The 18,438-nt window shown below is 40.5% G+C and overlaps 1 protein-coding gene across 1 annotated transcript; it reads left to right on the top strand.

The window, feature by feature from the left end:
• Window positions 1-531: 531 nt before the first annotated feature.
• KCNV1 (potassium voltage-gated channel modifier subfamily V member 1) lies at window positions 532-7,557 on the top strand. The gene is made up of 3 exons (XM_079795904.1): window positions 532-1,570; window positions 2,399-2,928; window positions 6,581-7,557. The coding sequence occupies exons 1-3, from the start codon at window positions 1,092-1,094 to the stop codon at window positions 7,090-7,092; spliced, it is 1,521 nt and encodes a 506-aa protein (XP_079652030.1). The 5' UTR covers window positions 532-1,091; the 3' UTR covers window positions 7,093-7,557.
• The last annotated feature ends 10,881 nt before the right edge of the window (window positions 7,558-18,438 follow it).

Raw genomic sequence — 18,438 nt, 5'->3', positions numbered from 1 at the left:
CGCAGGTGAGTGCCCGTCCCTCCTCCCCACGCCGCCCGGTGTCCAACAGGTTGGCCAGGACGCCGCTCCCGGGGCCGTGGCAACCCCTCCCGGCTCACCTGGACCCGCTGCTCGGCTTCTCCCAGCGCCCAGGCCTGGCTCCTGTGACCCTCGGGCCCCAGCCCGCGCCCTTCTAGCCTCTAGCCCCTCTGCTCCGTGAATGCGAGCTCTGCTGTGCGCCTGGGGACACGGCCGGAGCACCTGCTCTCCGGGAAACTTGCGGGGACCGAAATGGCTAAACCGGGGCGCGCAAAGCGCCTCCGCACGCGGCTGGAGCCGGCGATGGGGACCCCCTGAGACTTCAATTAAAAGCCATCATTAATTATCCTTATTTCTCAACCAGGAGGTCAAACCCTGAGAGAGCCGGGAGAGGAAAATAGAGCGTGAGTGACAATCAGACTAGGAGGAGAGTGAACGGGCGCAAATGAGGTGGCGCCCTCGCCCAGAGCCCCTGCCCCACAGGCCCTCCTCGCCCCCCCCCCCCCGCCCCTCTCCCCAAGGGAGCGCTCCCGGGGAGGCCCATGAAGCCGCGGCTGTAAGAGAAATCGGAAGGGACTCGGGCCGGGGTCCCACTGCCTCTGCTTTCTGAACTTTTCGCTCGGGTGCCCTCCGTGCAGGAGTGAGTCTTGCCATCCCCTTGCTTGCATTCCGCCCGCCAAGAGTCACCCGGTCTCCTCCTCCTCCTCGACTCTGCACCTCCCTGCATCCCCTCCCCACCCGCTGCCCCCACAAAGAGCCAGGCTTTCAGTCCCTACACCTCGTGGGCTCGGGATCTCCGTTACAAAGTCGGGGAGGGGGTGCCTAAGTCCGGGGAGGGCCACAGAGACAGGCAGGGCGCCCTGCGGGCACGACCCTCCCCTCCTAGCCCGCGCGCCCTGCCCTTGGATTTGCTGCCACCGCGCACTCGCAGCTCCCTAGCAGCGAGGGGTGGAGAGTAGGGGTGCGCGGGTGGGAGGCAACCCCCTCGGCATCCCGGGGAAACCCTCGCCGCCACCAGGGGCCGCGCCACCGCCCCACCTTTGTGGCGCCCCCAGGCAGCGGCGGCAGCCGGGATGGAGCTGCCTCCCCGGGGCCGGGCGCCGCCGCCGCCGGACTCGCCGCTGGAGCTGGACAGCGTGTCGCTGGCCTCGCTGGAGTCCAGCGTCTTCTGCAGCGAGGGCGACGGGGAGCCCCTGGCGCTGGGGGACAGCCTCACGGTCAACGTGGGCGGCAGCCGCTTCGTGCTCTCGCAGCAGGCTCTGTCCTGCTTCCCGCACACGCGCCTGGGCAAGCTGGCCGTGCTGGTGGCCTCGTACCGACGCCCCGGGGCCCTGGCCGCCGCGCGCAGCCCCCTGGAGTTCTGCGACGACGCCAACCCGGTGGACAACGAGTACTTCTTCGACCGAAGCTCGCAAGCCTTCCGCTATGTCCTGCACTACTACCGCACGGGCCGCCTGCACGTCATGGAGCAGCTGTGCGCGCTCTCCTTCCTGCAGGAGATCCAGTACTGGGGCATCGACGAGCTCAGCATCGACTCCTGCTGCAGGGACAGGTACCCAGGGGCGCGCGGTGGCTGGGCTGGGAGGGGGGGGGCATTGGAGGGAGGGCGCCAGAGGTGAAGAGTTGAGGATTTGCACAAGCCTCTCGCTAAACCCCGGCCTAGGACTATTTGGCCACTTCTGAGCTGGAAGGTAGCAGTGGGGGGGGGGGGGGGGGGGGGGGGGCTGGAAAGGGTCAAAGCCTACTTTTGGTGGGAACTTGTGGAACCTTCTTTTTTAAGTGAACATTTGCCAATGCATTGACACGGCAAGGGAGGCCAGGCCTGCAATAAATATTTGTGTGATTGAATAAATGAGTCACAAAAGCTGTCCTCCAGAAGAGGCATATATAGGGACGTAGGTCTCAGTGTGAAGCATTATCGATTATCAAACCTAGGACACTCGTCTAAAAACTTGGATGGAACTCTGTTTTAAATACACAAATAGAAAGTTGATTCCTTGGCTTTTATGGCCACTTTGCTGTTATCTTTCTATTGCTGTCCTTTCTTCACAAATACCTTTCCATCACACACGAAAGTTCCATGGGGCAAACTCCAGTTTTTGTTGCAAGACAATGAGTAAAAATGCATTGAAGTAGCTTTGCTCTGTATAAATCCTTTTGTATAAACTTCTACCACAAAATTGCCACTTTAAAAATAATAAGCCTAAATGATAAAGATAGAATACTGTAGGCAGGAGACAGCCTGGGTAAGATATGGACATTTTCTGCATTTAACTAAAATAAGAAGCATAACCTCACTACCAAGTTTAATTCTCTTTTTTACTTGTGTATTTAAAAAAAAAAAAAAGTTGACTAATCACCAAGTTGTCTTCTCTAAAAGATACTTCAGAAGGAAAGAGCTGAGTGAAACCTTAGACTTTAAGAAGGACGCAGAAGACCAGGAAAGTCAACACGAGAGTGAACAAGACTTCGCACAAGGACCCTGTCCCACCGTCCGCCAGAAGCTCTGGGACATCCTGGAGAAGCCTGGGTCTTCCACCGCTTCCCGCATCTTTGGGGTCATCTCCATCGTCTTCGTGGTGGTGTCCATCGCCAACATGGCCCTGATGTCGGCTGAGTTAAGCTGGCTGGACCTGCAGGTGCTGGAAATCCTGGAGTACTTCTGCATTAGCTGGTTCACTGGGGAGTTCGCCCTGCGCTTCCTGTGTGTGCGGGACAGGTGCTGCTTCCTCCGAAAGGTGCCGAACATCATAGACCTGCTGGCCATCTTGCCCTTTTACATCACTCTGCTGGTTGAGAGCCTGAGCGGGAGTGAGACCACCCAGGATCTGGAAAACGTGGGGCGCATCGTCCAGGTTTTGAGGCTGCTCAGGGCTCTGCGCATGCTAAAGCTGGGCAGGCATTCCACAGGTATTCAGAGTTCACGGATGTATTTCAGTTTGTTGTTATTTTTTAAGCATTCGGGGTTTGGCCCACATTCCAAGGGAAGCAACTCTGTATTGATACTCCAAGTACCAACTCCCGTATTCCACCCTACCATGATCCCCAAAAAGCTATTGGGAAGCAGAACCTTGAAGTTGTTATCACAGGTACAAAGGAAAGCATGCTCTCACCCTCTCTCTCCCCAAGGCACTGGAGAAATCATTTGACCTCTTGTTCACCTCAATTTGGTTTAACCCTGTACCCAGAAAATATCTATATATATAAAAGCCTAAGCAACCAAACAACTGAATGACCGGTCAACTGGTCACTATGACACACACTGACCACCAGGGGGCAGATGCTCAATGCAGGAGCTTCCCCCTGGTGGTCAGTGCCCTCCCACAGCCAACCCCCCGTGGCCAGCCAACCTCCTGCAGTCCCTCCCCCTGGCCAGCCAGCCCTGATAGGCCCTGATCTCTAGCCAGGCCGACAGGCCCCACCTGTGCACGAATTTGTGCATTGGGCCTCTAGTATTTAAAAAAAAAAAAACACAAAAAACTAAAGACACTCTGCCTCTAGAATGTGCCAAATTAACCCTTTGCACTCGCTTGCTTTTTTCTCGATTCCTTTATTCTAATGCTAACCGTGTCGAGTCACACTCGACATCCAAGTGCAAAAGGTTAAATATGCATAAACAGCACATTAAAATATTTGCCTAAGTTATATATGATATTTAGGGACATAAGCCAGTTTCTCTTCTGTGTCCATGAAAGTGCTTGCCGCACATGTTCTTTGGCAGAAGAGAAAGCCTGTCCTGCTGAGGCTTCTCTGGCTACACGGGAAGAGAGACGGCCAGGCACTGGTGGCCTTCTGCGAAGGTTTTAAGAAACAATGGAAATATTTGTTTGGGGAGAAAGCAGAAGACACTAATCCATCTGGTATCTGAGAATTTTCTTGACGGGGATGCATGAGAGAGATGGGAACAGGAACTCCTTAGCTTTTTGTGTGTACGATAAAGCCTAGATAATCGCACAAACATTCTCCCTAGAAAAGTCTCCACACAGTTGTACTTAAAAGTGACAGCCAATGTCAGGGGAAATCACACAAATCCATTACGGATGACCCTTGCCTGTCTGAGGGCAGTGATTTTCAGAGGCCAGCCCTGCGCCTGTTGGATGCTCTGGACTACATATGTTACCTTCTGTTAGACTTTAATGCAAAGAGGAAGCCCATGAAAATCTTCTTAAGAGGCAAATTCTTAGCCCCAGTCTTTAGAGAGTCAGATGCTAGTATTTGGGGTCCAGGATCACACCTTTTAACAAGCTCACAAGTAATTTTGATGTAGGTGGTTCTTGGACTTGAACTAAAACCTTGACATTATTATCACAGGAGTAGAATAAGAAACAACTGGAGTAGAATGCCATATTGATATCATACATACGAATGCATTACATGTGAATACAAATAATTGGGCTAGAGAGTCCTTTACCACCTTATTTCTCTAGATATGTGCCTGGTGGATCACCTAAGAGAAGTTAATGATAATTGTCTCTCCTTATAGAGAGAAATTAACCTCAGATATTTTTTCACATCTCTAAACTAATTGGGACTTATCTTAATATAATCTTGGTAGTGTGTTTTCCTAGCTAGTCTCACATACCAAGGATTTGATAATGGGGTTACCAACAACTTTTAGACGTACTACCCTTTGTTTTCTGACACACATAATAGGATGCTTGCTTCTAGTATTTATAAACTCTTCACAAGATTCAATTTAAAAACACCCAGTAAAGACTACATTTTTTTTCCCAAAAGAAAGGAAAAAGAAAATAATAGTAATTTCCACAATGTCACCTCTTCAAAGGTTTTTTTTCAGTTCTAAAGTACAAAGTATTAATGGAATCTTCACTTATTGAAAAGATATGGACACTTGAACAAATACTGGACAATTTTAACCTAAGCATAACATTTATAAAAATATAGACATAGATGACATATTCCCCTATGTAATAACTATAAGTACAAATTGAAAGGTATTATGCAATAAGTTAGAGCAATGGTAGACCAGAGAGCCCAGATTTAAATCCTGGCTCTGTAGCCTTGTACTAGAGATGCTACCTGTCTATGCCTCAGTCTTCTCATATGTAAAAAAGAATAATAATTACAACATCTATCTCCTATTTTTTAAGAATAATCTGAGTTAATAGATGTAGCATGAAGAAGTTCAGACCACTTTATGTTTCTTTACAAAATTGTTTAGGAGATTCCATCTTGAAATGAAAACAGTCTCCCCAAACACTATATGCTTTTCCTCATTTGCAGTCAATTTATTTCAGAAATGCAACTCAATACAGACACATCAAGGCCAGTTTTCTAAAATGTATCCTGAAGATATTCTAAAAAGTTTTCTTTTTAAGTTAAGCCTCAAAATTAATATTCACTGATCTGAAAAAATAGCTGGTAAATAATTCAAGAGTATCTTAACGTTTTAAGAACAAAATTCAAAATAATGAGAGCATCAATAGTATTTTAATGCATCTCAAGTAGTCTCTAGTGAGTGAATAAAAATTTTTAAATGATTCTAAGAGGAATTGCTTTGGACTTTGGAGACAATATTATTGTGACATCAGGTTGATAAGGCTTCAAAATGTGGGTACACATTTAGCAGTATCTCTCTAGTGTTGGGGAAGATACCTTATTCAAATAACAGTCCCATTACAATCACATCTTACTCTCCCTAAGGCTTACTCTCTTCAGAAATGGGAATGGCCTCTCTTGGGTCTGTCTCCCAGGGGCCCAATGAATCCTCAGAACAGCAATGAGGAATTCACCAATGAGTCAATTTCCTAATGGCTCCAGTCCTCCATACCTTTTTGCAATGGAGGAATAGTCTATATTCAGGTCTACTTCCTTATAAGAATGCAGAAATTCTATGTACTCAAAGGAAGTATTTTCCTAGAGCTTTCGTGTGAAGGACTAGAATCTCAATGGATGTCATGGGAGTTCAGGAACCCCTCCTGGCAGACCTCTAGGATTATCCTCTGAATATACATTTGATGTTCTGACCTCGGTTTTGTCACTGATGCCTAACTTGCTTCACTTCATTCTCCTGGTGTATGTCCTTTACTGCCTCTGGCTTTCAGATAATGATACGCTCATTGTGCTAAACTTTACTGGGAGGGTGAGAAAAGTAGACAGCATAAAACTGGCATTAGAAAAGTGTGTCAAAGTCAGGCACTAGGCTGACCTAGTGAGCACTCCCCACCCAACACTGCAAAGACCTCCCATTGACAAGACTCGCGTACACATTCCAATCATATACCCCTCCCTGCTTTTTAATTCCATTCCTCACCTTTTTCTGTATAAATAGTAGGTGTTTAACAAGTACACAAGTGAGTGAGTGGATCTAATTATATTTCTTTTTATCCTTCTCAATCCAGCCCCATCAACTAGACTATGAGCTTCCTGAAGACAAGGATTGTGGTTTGTCATCCATATAGCCCAGAACATTGCCCAGTGCTGGAGACAGTAGATATGAAATGCATGTTTGTGGGTAGATAGCAGGGAAGGGAGAGAAGGGTGGGAGGAGGGAGGAGGAGAGGAGGGGTGCCAGTGACTGACAGCAAATGTTCTATTACAGGATTACGCTCCCTTGGAATGACAATCACCCAGTGTTATGAAGAAGTCGGCCTCCTGCTCCTGTTTCTGTCCGTGGGAATTTCTATCTTCTCCACGGTGGAATATTTTGCTGAGCAAAGCATTCCTGACACAACCTTCACAAGTGTCCCTTGTGCGTGGTGGTGGGCCACAACATCCATGACTACGGTGGGCTATGGGGACATTAGACCAGACACCACCACAGGCAAAATCGTGGCCTTCATGTGTATATTATCGGGAATCCTCGTCTTGGCTTTGCCTATTGCTATTATTAACGACCGCTTCTCTGCTTGCTATTTTACCTTAAAGCTCAAGGAAGCAGCTGCCAGACAGCGTGAGGCTCTGAAGAAGCTTACCAAGAATATAGCCACTGACTCATATATCAGCGTGAACTTGAGAGATGTCTATGCCCGGAGCATCATGGAGATGCTTCGACTAAAAGGCAGAGAAAGAGCAAGTACTAGGAGCAGTGGAGGAGATGATTTCTGGTTTTGAATTCGCTTTCAGTTTATTTACAGAAGCTTGTGTAAAACTAGCTCGATCTATAAAGCCTTGATATGGTTGTCTGTGTACTGCTGTGGAGTCTCTTTTGAGTACTCCCTGTGTTCATTTTTGCTGATACATTGCTAAGTTTGCTAGAATAGTTCATATCTCACCAACAACTGTATTTTGATACACTTGAGTCTCAAAAGTAACCATCTAACACAACCCAATGCAACTAGACCAATATAACATGTCAGAATTAGCAAATATAAAATATTGCAATACATGCAAGAGTTAAAAGTTTTATGCATCACTAATTTTAAGTTTGTTGCAGTACTAATTTTAAAAAAAAGAAAAGAATGTTAAACTGCCAAGCCCAGAGAAAAGATAAGTGAACATTTAAGAGTACACTAAACAATTTTGTTATTTAAAGATCTTCCCCAAGTAAATAAATCACTCCTTTCTTCATCCATTAAAGCTGCTGAATACAACAATTACCTTTACAAGAGAAAAATCCTGATTTGTTGGTCATTTCTTCCCTCTGGTGCAAACCCTGGTCACAAATGGACTGAGCTCTGTATTCCACCATTGTTACCATAGATGGGACTCTCAACTGCTTAGACTTCAGTAGAAGAATACTACACAATGGCTTCAAGAATCATCCCCCCACTGAGGGCTATATGTTGAGTGTAAAGCAGATATCTCTTAGTATTCCATGGAAATTAGATGGTCTTTAAACATATCTTTATTGAGGTAGTGTTCAAGTTATGTATTTAAAATCATGAACATGTAAAAATGAAGTAGTGAACATTTTAAATTTATATACTGAAATCATTAATTAGTTTTATTTTATGAAATGAGAATCATATGTTGAGTGATATCACTGGATCAACTTGAAGATCTTTTATTTGTTAAAAAACATTACGGATAACTTTCTGACTATAGGGGTAAATAACAAATGTTCAAACTTTGCACGCATTTTTACAGCATTTGGACATTCATGATAATAATAAAATTCCAAGACATTCTGTTATATAATTAAAGCCAAAAGTTCTAAACCTAATAATTAGTTCATGTTTCCCAATATTCTAGTAAGTGAGATTTTTAAAACTAAGTTTAATATGGAGTGTCACTTTAATACCTGTATTCTCAATGGGTATAATAGTGTCAACAATGGGATGAAAATTGGTTCTTGCAGGGCAAAAGTATCTTACTCTTTATTCATAAACCACATATATGTGTGCAATACATTAACAGATAAAGAGTATATCTATGGTGTTAAAATTTAATGGGGTAGGAAGTTAGAAAAAAAATGGCTAAGAGGCTTCTTGCCAGGGTTGGGTGGTGATAAGAAATAAATATGGAGCAATACTGCTTTAACATGTGACTATATCATATTTTATCAATTATACTGAAATTCTATTATATGATGAACTGCAAAGAAGAGGAAGGAAGGAAGGAAGGAAGGAAGGAAGGAAGGAAGGAAGGAAGGAAGGAAGGAAGGAAGGGAGGGAGGGAGGGAGGGAGGGAGGGAGGGAGGAAGAAAAAAAGGGAGTAAAAATGAGAACCCAATCAAGTATACTAGTAAGATGCCACTGAGTATAAAATGCATCCAGAGTTAGGAAATGTAAAAATTTAAAGTATGCATATTAAAATTAATGAACTATCATATATACTACCTCTGGTTTTCTGGTATGCATTCTTAAGTCCTAAAAACATTTTTATTGATGGCATGAGTTTTATATTATATGCTAAAATATTTTAATTCACTTGCCTTGTTACCACTTCTCCCAAATTTTATGAAAGATTTAGGAGCTATGAGTAGTAATAAAATAAATATTTTTTCTTTTACACAATTTCCAGTGCTAAAGCATGCCAGAGGCCCACTCGTTAAACCCCATTCACAATCTGAAGGGGAAATAGAGGTTGGACATAGAAGGCAAACTTACCCAGGCTTCTCTGGAACTCTGCTCAATAAGAATAGTTACTTTAATCTAGGACTTCTATACTCATTATGTATTATGTCACTTTAGCCTCAAAATATCCCTATTATACAATTGCTATTCTTGTAGTTGGTATACTTATTCATTCAACAATACCTGTTCAGAATCCATATGTGTGCTAGCCCTAGAGATTATTTGTTGAACCACAGTAAGTCCTGTTCTCTTGTATTTAATATTCTATTCGAGGGTTTGAGGGGAACATAGATGACAAAACCGAGGCATAAAATGAAGTAACTTGTCCACATTCATGCAGCCCATACACAGGTGAAAGAGCCAGGAATGAATCCCAATCTGCTGGAAATGATACTCCTAAAGGTCACATTACAGATTTCAATATCCCCAATAGCCTATAAGTAGGGGACTGATGTCTTAGGCAGACAAGCCAATTTCTTGTAGGTGGAGAGGTTTAATATGTCCTCAGAAAAGAAATCAGCTTATTCTCAGAGATGGAATGGTGCTTTTAAGGAAAAGTTGCTCTCACACCTTATAGTCATTATTAAACAAGACAAACATTATCTTTAGAATAAGTTGGAAAATGAAAAAAAGCCACTATATTTTATGTAGTTTTTGTACTAAACATATATGATATGGATGTTTCAAAGAAATTTTTAAATATGTTTATTCAGCTTTGTTGTTACATAAAATACCAGTAGAGTTATTAAACACATGTACATACCAATATAAGCAAACCAAATTTAAGTAACAAAGCAAAGCAGAAACTCTGTTAATCTTATATCCAATCATTTAAAAACATTTGACATTATTTTTAAAATCTAAGAATTATTGCTACAAAACAATATTCACTTCTTAGAAATATAAATAATGGAATTGCAGGCTTTCTGTAAGCTCTGAGGATACTAATTAAAACATTTGAGTGTACAGAGGTAATTCTTGAGTGCTGAAAAGAGCAATTTTAAGAAGTGACTGAGGTATCTCTGATAGAAATGGCATCATGTTTTCTTGTTTTTCCAATATATACAAGAAATTGTTTCATTTGCCATTTTAATGAAAATTAGTATTAAGTACAATGTCTGAGATGCACAAAGAAATTAACTGAGGTAGAAATCTCAGTGCTGTGTTTCCATGTGGAATTCTTACTGTCATTAAAATCTTTTGATTAACCTTTGCAGAAAATATATATGCTGGCCCAAGTTATCTAAGCAAAACATCATTGGCAAATTTACTGATTTGACAAATATTTCTACGGATACACTTTGATAACATGGAAAGTCTGCTCTTTGGAAATATTAGCCATGAATGTCTCTGTCTTATCAATCCTTCCATTCAGGTCCAAGAAGATATTGGTTGACAGGTGATGTGGCCCAGTGCTTCCCGTGTTGGTTTCCTTCACAAAGCACCCCCACGCCCAAACCTCTCTCCAAGCCATGCTGATATACAGCATTAAAATGTCACTCATAAACGCCACTGGCAATTGTTTACATGGAATGTCTTCAGGGGGAATGGGATGACCTTGGTGCTCACCATCTTCCTGCCTTTACTTGCCTTGTATTAAAACAATCCCCTTATCTACCTCCTCAACTCCATTGCCCTGTGGTCCTTCTTGCCATACAATTGGTGAAACCCAAACCCTAGTTCAATTCAATCCAGTGCCTATGTGTGCCTGTACCTGAAGAGCCGATCATGATAACAGAAAAAAACAATATATGCTGAATGCTCTCCTTTCACATTCATGCCGACAACCCCGAATGGCTTCTTAATGCTGCTAGGCAATCATACTGCTATTTCAGAATCTATCCACTCTCGCTCAGTAAATGTAAACCTCTAACACCTCCCTGTGATTCCACTTCACTTAGAAAATAGAATCAGTTAGAAGAGCTTTTCTACAAGGGCTGCTACCCACGTTTATCTGTGTTTACCCATACGTGCCTTTCCTCCTGTTATTAGGATTGAACTGTCCGTCCTGTCCCTTCTTTGCAATTCTAGAACATTGCTTCAGGAAGGCCTTTCCCTCTCACTACGCCACCGTCACTTTTCCTACTGGGTTGCTCCCAGCAGCATAAAAACATGATTTTATTTTTCCCATCTTAAAAACAAAAGCCGGCAATCAAAAAACCCCTTGAATCTACTTCAATCTTGAGGAAACACCCGATTCCAGACTCTCCATTTTGGCAAAACTCCTTGAAAGCATTTTCTATATTCACTCTCTACATTTTTATATTCTTTTTTTTTTTCCTATGCCTTTTTGAAAAGCCACTTCAAGTCAGCAATTACCCCATCAGTGCTAAACCCAATTGTCAATTCTCATACATTACATTGCTGGACCCATTGGCAGCATTTACAAGGATAATTGTAAACTCTACCTTGAAACACTTTCTTCACTTGTCTTCCAGCCCATCACTCTCTCCTGATTTCCCCCTCCCCCCACTGCTCATTCATCTTTTCTGGCTGAAGTGGTCAGTCAATCCCAGTCCTCATCTCCTCTCTATTTACATTGTTCCCTTGATAAAGTCATCCTGTTTCAATTGTGCTAAGTGTACAAACCTCAATAAAAACAATAAATTTCAACATGTTAATTTTAATGATATCCCTGCAAAAGAAAGATTTAAAATGTGAACATTGAAAAGTAATTGGAAATACAGCAAACTGACTTGTTAAAATATCCCAAGCCCAGCTGGTGTAGATCAGTGGTTATGTGTTGACCTATGAACCAGGAGGTCACAGTTCAATCCTGGTCAGGACACATGCCCGGGTTGCAAGCTCGATCCCCAGTGTGGGGCATGCAGGAGGCAGCCGATCAATGAGTCTCTCTTATCATTGATATTTCTATCTCCCTCTCTCTCTCCCTTCCTCTCTGAAATCAATAAAAATATTTTAAGTCCCCAAAATATATTCAAAGAAAAAATATTAATTTAAATAATTTCTTAATTTTCTATAGCTGCTAATAAAAAATGGGTATTTTTACTGTATCATTTGGAACAACTTCCTATGTATGGAAATGAAATGTATGATAATTTTACATGATATATCAGTTGAAAATTCAAAACTATACTTCTCAGTGATAACATAATATCCAGTATTTCTGTCTAAAATTAGACATTATATCATCCTGAAATGTATTGGTTGTCCCAGAAAAAGTCTAAGAGAGATTACACTGAGAGACAATTTGCCATGTGTCTCTTGCATTTCTACATATTTTGCAAATGGAAGCACTGATAACTTTGTTCTAGAACATCTTCAAGAATGTCTGGATAGCACGAAATGTTGAAAAATAGAAATAGCATGTCTCCTCTGAGACACTAGTAGATTGGTATGATGCCCAGGATAATAACGATAATGTCTCCCTTTGAGTCAAGGTTGAACATGTTCACTTGAAGCCTTTTAGAAGATTAGATTCTTCTGTATTTGACTCTCATCTGTGGCACATTTGCTGCATGTGCAGTATTGACCAATGCAACCTCCTGTCGCCCCGTGGGATTTGGGAAGCAAGAAGAAATACGAAGTTTGTGCTGTCTTGTTTGCTGTGAATAATAAAGTCCTTCATCTTTGTCCCAGGAGTATCATGTCTTTTGAAACGATGGCAGGCTAACTTGTTAGCTTACAAGAAGGGGGAAATCTCAGAAACCTCACAATTCTTGACAGATCATGAACTCAAAGTGAATTTTTTATGTAAATTAACCACAGTTGGAAGATATTTTCTATGTGGTGATTTGGTAATAAAAATGCTATATATTTAACTGACATTTTAAGCATTCAATATGGGCAACTAAACATACTGTATATAAAGGTTTCCAAAAGTATTACTATTATTATTGCAAACAAGACTCAAAGTCATCACTTTATCTCCTACATGTTCCCAAAATATGTTGCATCACATTGAAGAGGACATGAATAACAAAGGGAGTTTGAATTAAATAAAATTAGAAATATATTTACAACTTATTTCTGTCTCAAACTTTTAATCATTACTTTATTGAAGAAAATAGAAAAACTTTGAGAAGATCCATTTGCTATTCAAAACCCTGCATCAATAATTGAGTTAAGCTTCATGCCTAAAGGAAATAAATTATTACAATTCATTCATTATTATACTTCATTATAATTTATTTCTTCATTTATATTGAAAGATAATTGTCAGATATTACATTTATTGTGATTTTGGATTAATAGTAAATAATATATTGTGTTGTAAAACAGACAGAGGAAACTGTTATTTTTTCACAACTTGCTTAATTGAATCAGAAATTTTATCCTTGACTGAGATGGAGGAATAAAAGAAAAAAAAAATCTCAATCAAGCATAAACATTATGCATAGTTTTATTTCTGTGTGTTCTGGACAACCAGACACACTTATCATGGTAAGTTAAATATTTTCTAATTTGTAGGAAGGTGGTTTAAGAATCTTTCCCATGAGCTATTAGATATCAATAGAATATTTTATATAAAATTGGTTTTATAGAAATGGCAAACTTTATCTTACATGTATGAGTATATATGTATATTGTGGAATGTTTACTTGTTCGCTATGTAAAATGTATTTCTTACTGCAATTTCTTTATTATTTGAAAACACTGATATAATGAAACAATTAGTCAAGTTTCTCCAAGGAAACCGAACCAATATTTGTGTATGTATGTATGTATATTCAATATGTCATATATATATAATATATATGTAAAATAATAAATTGGCACATGATTATGGAGACTAACAAGTCCCAAGATCTTCAATGAATAAGCTAAAGACTCAGAAGAGCCACTGGTGAAGTTCCAGTCAGAAAGAAAGACCAATTTCTTCCTTTCCGTCATTCTGTCTTAGAACCAAATAGAATTTGGTGTTTTTCAGTATTATAGTAATGAAGTGCATAAAGTACTGTCACAAATAAAACATTTTTCCTTAAAAAATATGCTCCTGAATCTCTTGTGCAGTCACTAAGAAAAAGTACAGTTCACATAAATTATAAACCACCAAAGATGTTCTTTCTCTAGAGCTACAGGATTCTAGAAATATAATTTGACATAGCCCACTGGTCTCCCTACCCCCTCATCATAATGTCAGTATTATTTTCCCTAATCCATATCTGATGTTAAACTAAGCTGAGCATGGACATAAACTACTCAACACTATAAAACAAAAATAACCCAGCAGCTATTAATACTAAAAGAAAAATATGCTATGATGAGTACCTAAGTGCCACTCTTACTCAGATTTATCTGATTTATCAATAAATTATTTTGACAAAAGCATAATGCTCTACATATATAATTCCAATATCACACAGATTACGATACAGAATAATTTCACTGCACTAAAAATGGTGGTTGCCCAGGGCTCATAGTCAGTGGGAGAGGATGACTAGGTATAGGAAAGAGAATTTTTAGTACAGTGGAATTATTCTTATGCTATTGTTCTTATAGATACATTACATTATGCATTTATTATTTAAAAAGCATAAAATTTTACAGCACAGAAAATAATCTCTAATGTATGCAAAAATCTTTAAAACAATAATTTAGAAAGTTGGGGAACTCCAGGAAGCAAGGCAGACTGTGACAAGAGAATGTAACTACATTATAAATATGTGAAACAATTACACTGAAGAAGATGGGAGAAAAAGTGCTGACCTAGCTTTGGAAATGAATGGATTCTGTAAGACTAAATGCAAAAGGAACTGAACTTGAGGGCTATACTCTAGAAAGCTGTTCCCCATAGGGGTAGGCGTTCACATTTCTAACGGTGCTATACATTGATATTGGAATAGAACAATTAAGTAAATAGATGACAGATGGTGGAAGCCAGGTTTCTGATTGTTGGAGTGAAAATACACAGATACGTAAGCGGAGGGAGCTGGAGTGATCCATGTGGTAATTGATGAGACTTGGACATAGTGTGAATTAATGTTTAGCTGAATATAGCTAGTGATGGTTACATATAATAATATTTATGCATATGTGTACCTAAATAAGTTAGCATACACACATATATTTCTTTGCTCTGTCAGGTGACAGGGCTAAAAGGAACAACACCTGAGTATCAATGAGCACACCTAATGCTCAGATCTGGGTTTTTTAATATGATCTTTCAATTTAAACACACGCACACACACACACACACACACACACACACACACACACACACACACACGGATCCTTGGAGAAATAGTTGATTCTAGACCTGAGGCAGGAAATAAACAGAAGAGCCAGGAACATTTTATATTGCCAGAAAGTAAGAAAGCAAAACAAACACATGTTGTGGGCCTATGTCAAAAGGACAGAGGGGCCCACGCTAAGAGCTCTCAGTGGCCGAAACTAGAACAATTTGAGCAACAAAATAAATCACGCAATACCGTATTCTAACCCAAAGTATAAAATAAATATCCATGGGTCTATTTTGATTTAAATAAATGATTGAATAAATTAATAAATGAGAGACAAGAGACAAATCCTCCATGCAGAAAAGAATTCCAAATACTTGATATAGCTACTCCATCCTAAAGAACAGAGTAGCACTCCGCACCCATTGTGTTGACTGTGCATGGAGGCTTTCCTTGAGAGATTACAGCATAGACAGAGGCAAAAAAAAATATTCACAGTGGAGAAACTTGACAAACACTGCCTTGTAATCTAGGTCAACATCAAATGCATAAACCATGTTGATAGTTGTACCCTGGCTCTCCTCTAAACCCATAACCCCCGCCTAATTGTGAAAAAGCTATCACATGAATTCCAAGAGAGGGACATCTTGCAATATGCCTGACCAATTCTCAAAATGCTCAAGGACATCGAAAACATGGAAAAGTGGAAGAAACTCTTAGAGTCAGTCAGAACTACTAAATGTAATGTGATACCCTGGATGGGGTCCTGGAAAGAGGAAAGGACTGGGGGTAAAAACTAAGGATGTATGAATAAACTATGAACTCTGGTCAACAATATTGCATCATTATGGGTTCATTATTTGTAATAATATATTATACTACTCCAAGGTGTTAATAATAAGAAAAACTTTGTGGGTCTGCATAGGGCAGTGGTTGGCAAACCGCGGCTCGCGAGCCACATGCGGCTCTCTGGCCCCTTGAGTGTTCTAACACCACTTCTTCAAAATAGACTCGCCCAGGCCGAAAACCGACTTCTGCGCATGGGCCACGACGTTTCAATGGCACTGTACGTGCTCGCCCGCACGTGGTATTTTGTGGAAGAGCCACACTCAAGGGGCCAAAGAGCCGCATGTGGCTCGCGAGCTGCGGTTTGCCGACCACGGGCATAGGGGAACCCTCTGTACTGTATTCTCAATTTTCTGTAAATCAAAACTGCTCTGAAAACTGGGCTTTCTTTTAAAAATGAAGTGATTTGAAGTATGTATTAATTTGTTTCTGTCTTTAACAATAAGCTTTGTATCAAAATATGTGTTATTTCTATTACATAGAAAAAAATTTAAGTCCCTTAAAAGAGACACATGATTCACTGAAAGTCTCAGATTACTTCTCTAAATAATTCAGTTGATACGTCTGGTGACCAAGATATGCCTATAATGTTTAATAATGCAGCCCTTTAAAATGCAGAGATGGGAAAGTTACAAATGCAATGATATGAGGGTTATAAAAATTTCCTTTGAATTGCATTTTAATTTTTAAAAATAAAATGTTTATTTAAATTTTTAATCAAATTCTGCATCATTTGATTAATCATTCAATCCTAGATGGATTGTTTCTTTCTCACGCTTAGTTGGTCTCCTTTTATATCAGCATAATTACAAAGGGCACAGCTATTTCTTTGCTTGTATTAAAAAGATATCTCTTCCAAAGAAGCTCACAAAATAGTTACATGAATAAACATAGATCAATTTAGTTTGGCCTTTAAATCTAAGAGGATAATCTTATTGTGTTGCTTATTCAACACCACTGTAATCTCCTTGATCAAGATCAATAAAAATTCTCATCTATTTTCCTTCAAAGGAAGGCTGGAAGTTTAGTTATCTCATTGGCTGTGCAAAATTGATGGGTTAACATGTGGTTCCCATAGGAAGCACTTGCTTGTCGTCAGAAAGACAATTCTCTTTCAGAATTTATCACTTTTAAGCAGCTTTTTTCCATGCAGTTCTGCCAAAGGGTTAAGTTTCATTTTCTTAGGCAAGATAGAAATTCTAAATTGCCACACAAATAATAATGCATTTTTATTCTTTTACTTTTCATATTTTATTTAAATCATTTTTTTTCTGCCTGGATAATCCAACATACTGAAACTACCGTGAAGAGCCATTTGGAAAATAAGACAAGTGAACAAACAAACATCTGCAATAGATTTTTACTCATTTCCTCTCCAGTGTTTAAAAAAAACCTGTTTTTCCCTTTTCCACTGTCTTCCCTTGATTTTAGTTTTTCCCTTTACACATGTCATCACCCTCCCTAGGTACCCCAGAGATTATAAGCAATGACAAATTCTGAAGAGATCCTACCGCCCCAGACATCACTCAACTAGGGTATTCTTACTTATCCTGTCAAATCTGAAGTTAATAGCTTCTAAAGAAAGCAAAGACTAGTTGAGGGAAACTAAATCTTCCAACCAATTGAATGACCAATATGAAATTTTCTAAGTGATTAATATAATAGGCCTAATTATATAAGTACTAACATGCAGGTATAGTTAGTGTTTAATTCTATCATTACCGAGAATGGAAACCATTAGCATTTGCACTTGCCCACAGTTATATCCCTTAGATTTCATAGGCACCTTCACTACCATAAGGGAAGGAAGAGCAGGAACCTGGTCCCTTTAATGGTTTTGTGGTATGAAGCCATTTATTCATACCTCCATATCATTACAGGAGAGGGAAATAAACTTTTCTCTCACTAGATCCTCTCTACCTACTAGTTATATCCTAGTTAATAAAGAAATCGGTACCTAGAAGTGGAATCTACACTAGTAAAAGAGAAACATACAAATTGACTGTACTTCCGCTATGCCAACAAGCCACGCCTGCCAGCCAATCAGGAGCGAGTATGCAAATTAACTCAACCAAGATGGCTGTGGCTACGGAGCAAGCAGGAGGCTTGGGTTTCCCTGCCAATGGAGGAAGCCAAGCTTTCCACCCGCTCTGGCCAGCCCTGGCCTCCGCTCAAGGCTACAAAGTTTCAATTATAGAAGATAAATAAATCCCAGATACCAGGACCTCCACTTGGGTCTGGGGGCATGGCCAGCCTGCAAACCATGACAGGCCCCTCGCCCAAGCCACCCCACACCCCAAGGGAACCCCACCCTGATCCAGGACACCCTTCAGGGCAAACCAGCTGGCCCCCACCCATGCAACAGACATCTATCCTATCTAATAAAAGAGTAATATGCAAATTGACCATCACTCCAACACACAAGATGGCTGCCCCTATGTGGTCAAAGATGGCTG

Source organism: Cnephaeus nilssonii (genome assembly GCF_951640355.1).
Source record: "Cnephaeus nilssonii genome assembly, chromosome: 18".
Taxonomy (NCBI): Eukaryota; Metazoa; Chordata; class Mammalia; order Chiroptera; family Vespertilionidae; genus Cnephaeus; species Cnephaeus nilssonii.
This window is presented reverse-complemented; position numbering and strand designations above follow the sequence as displayed.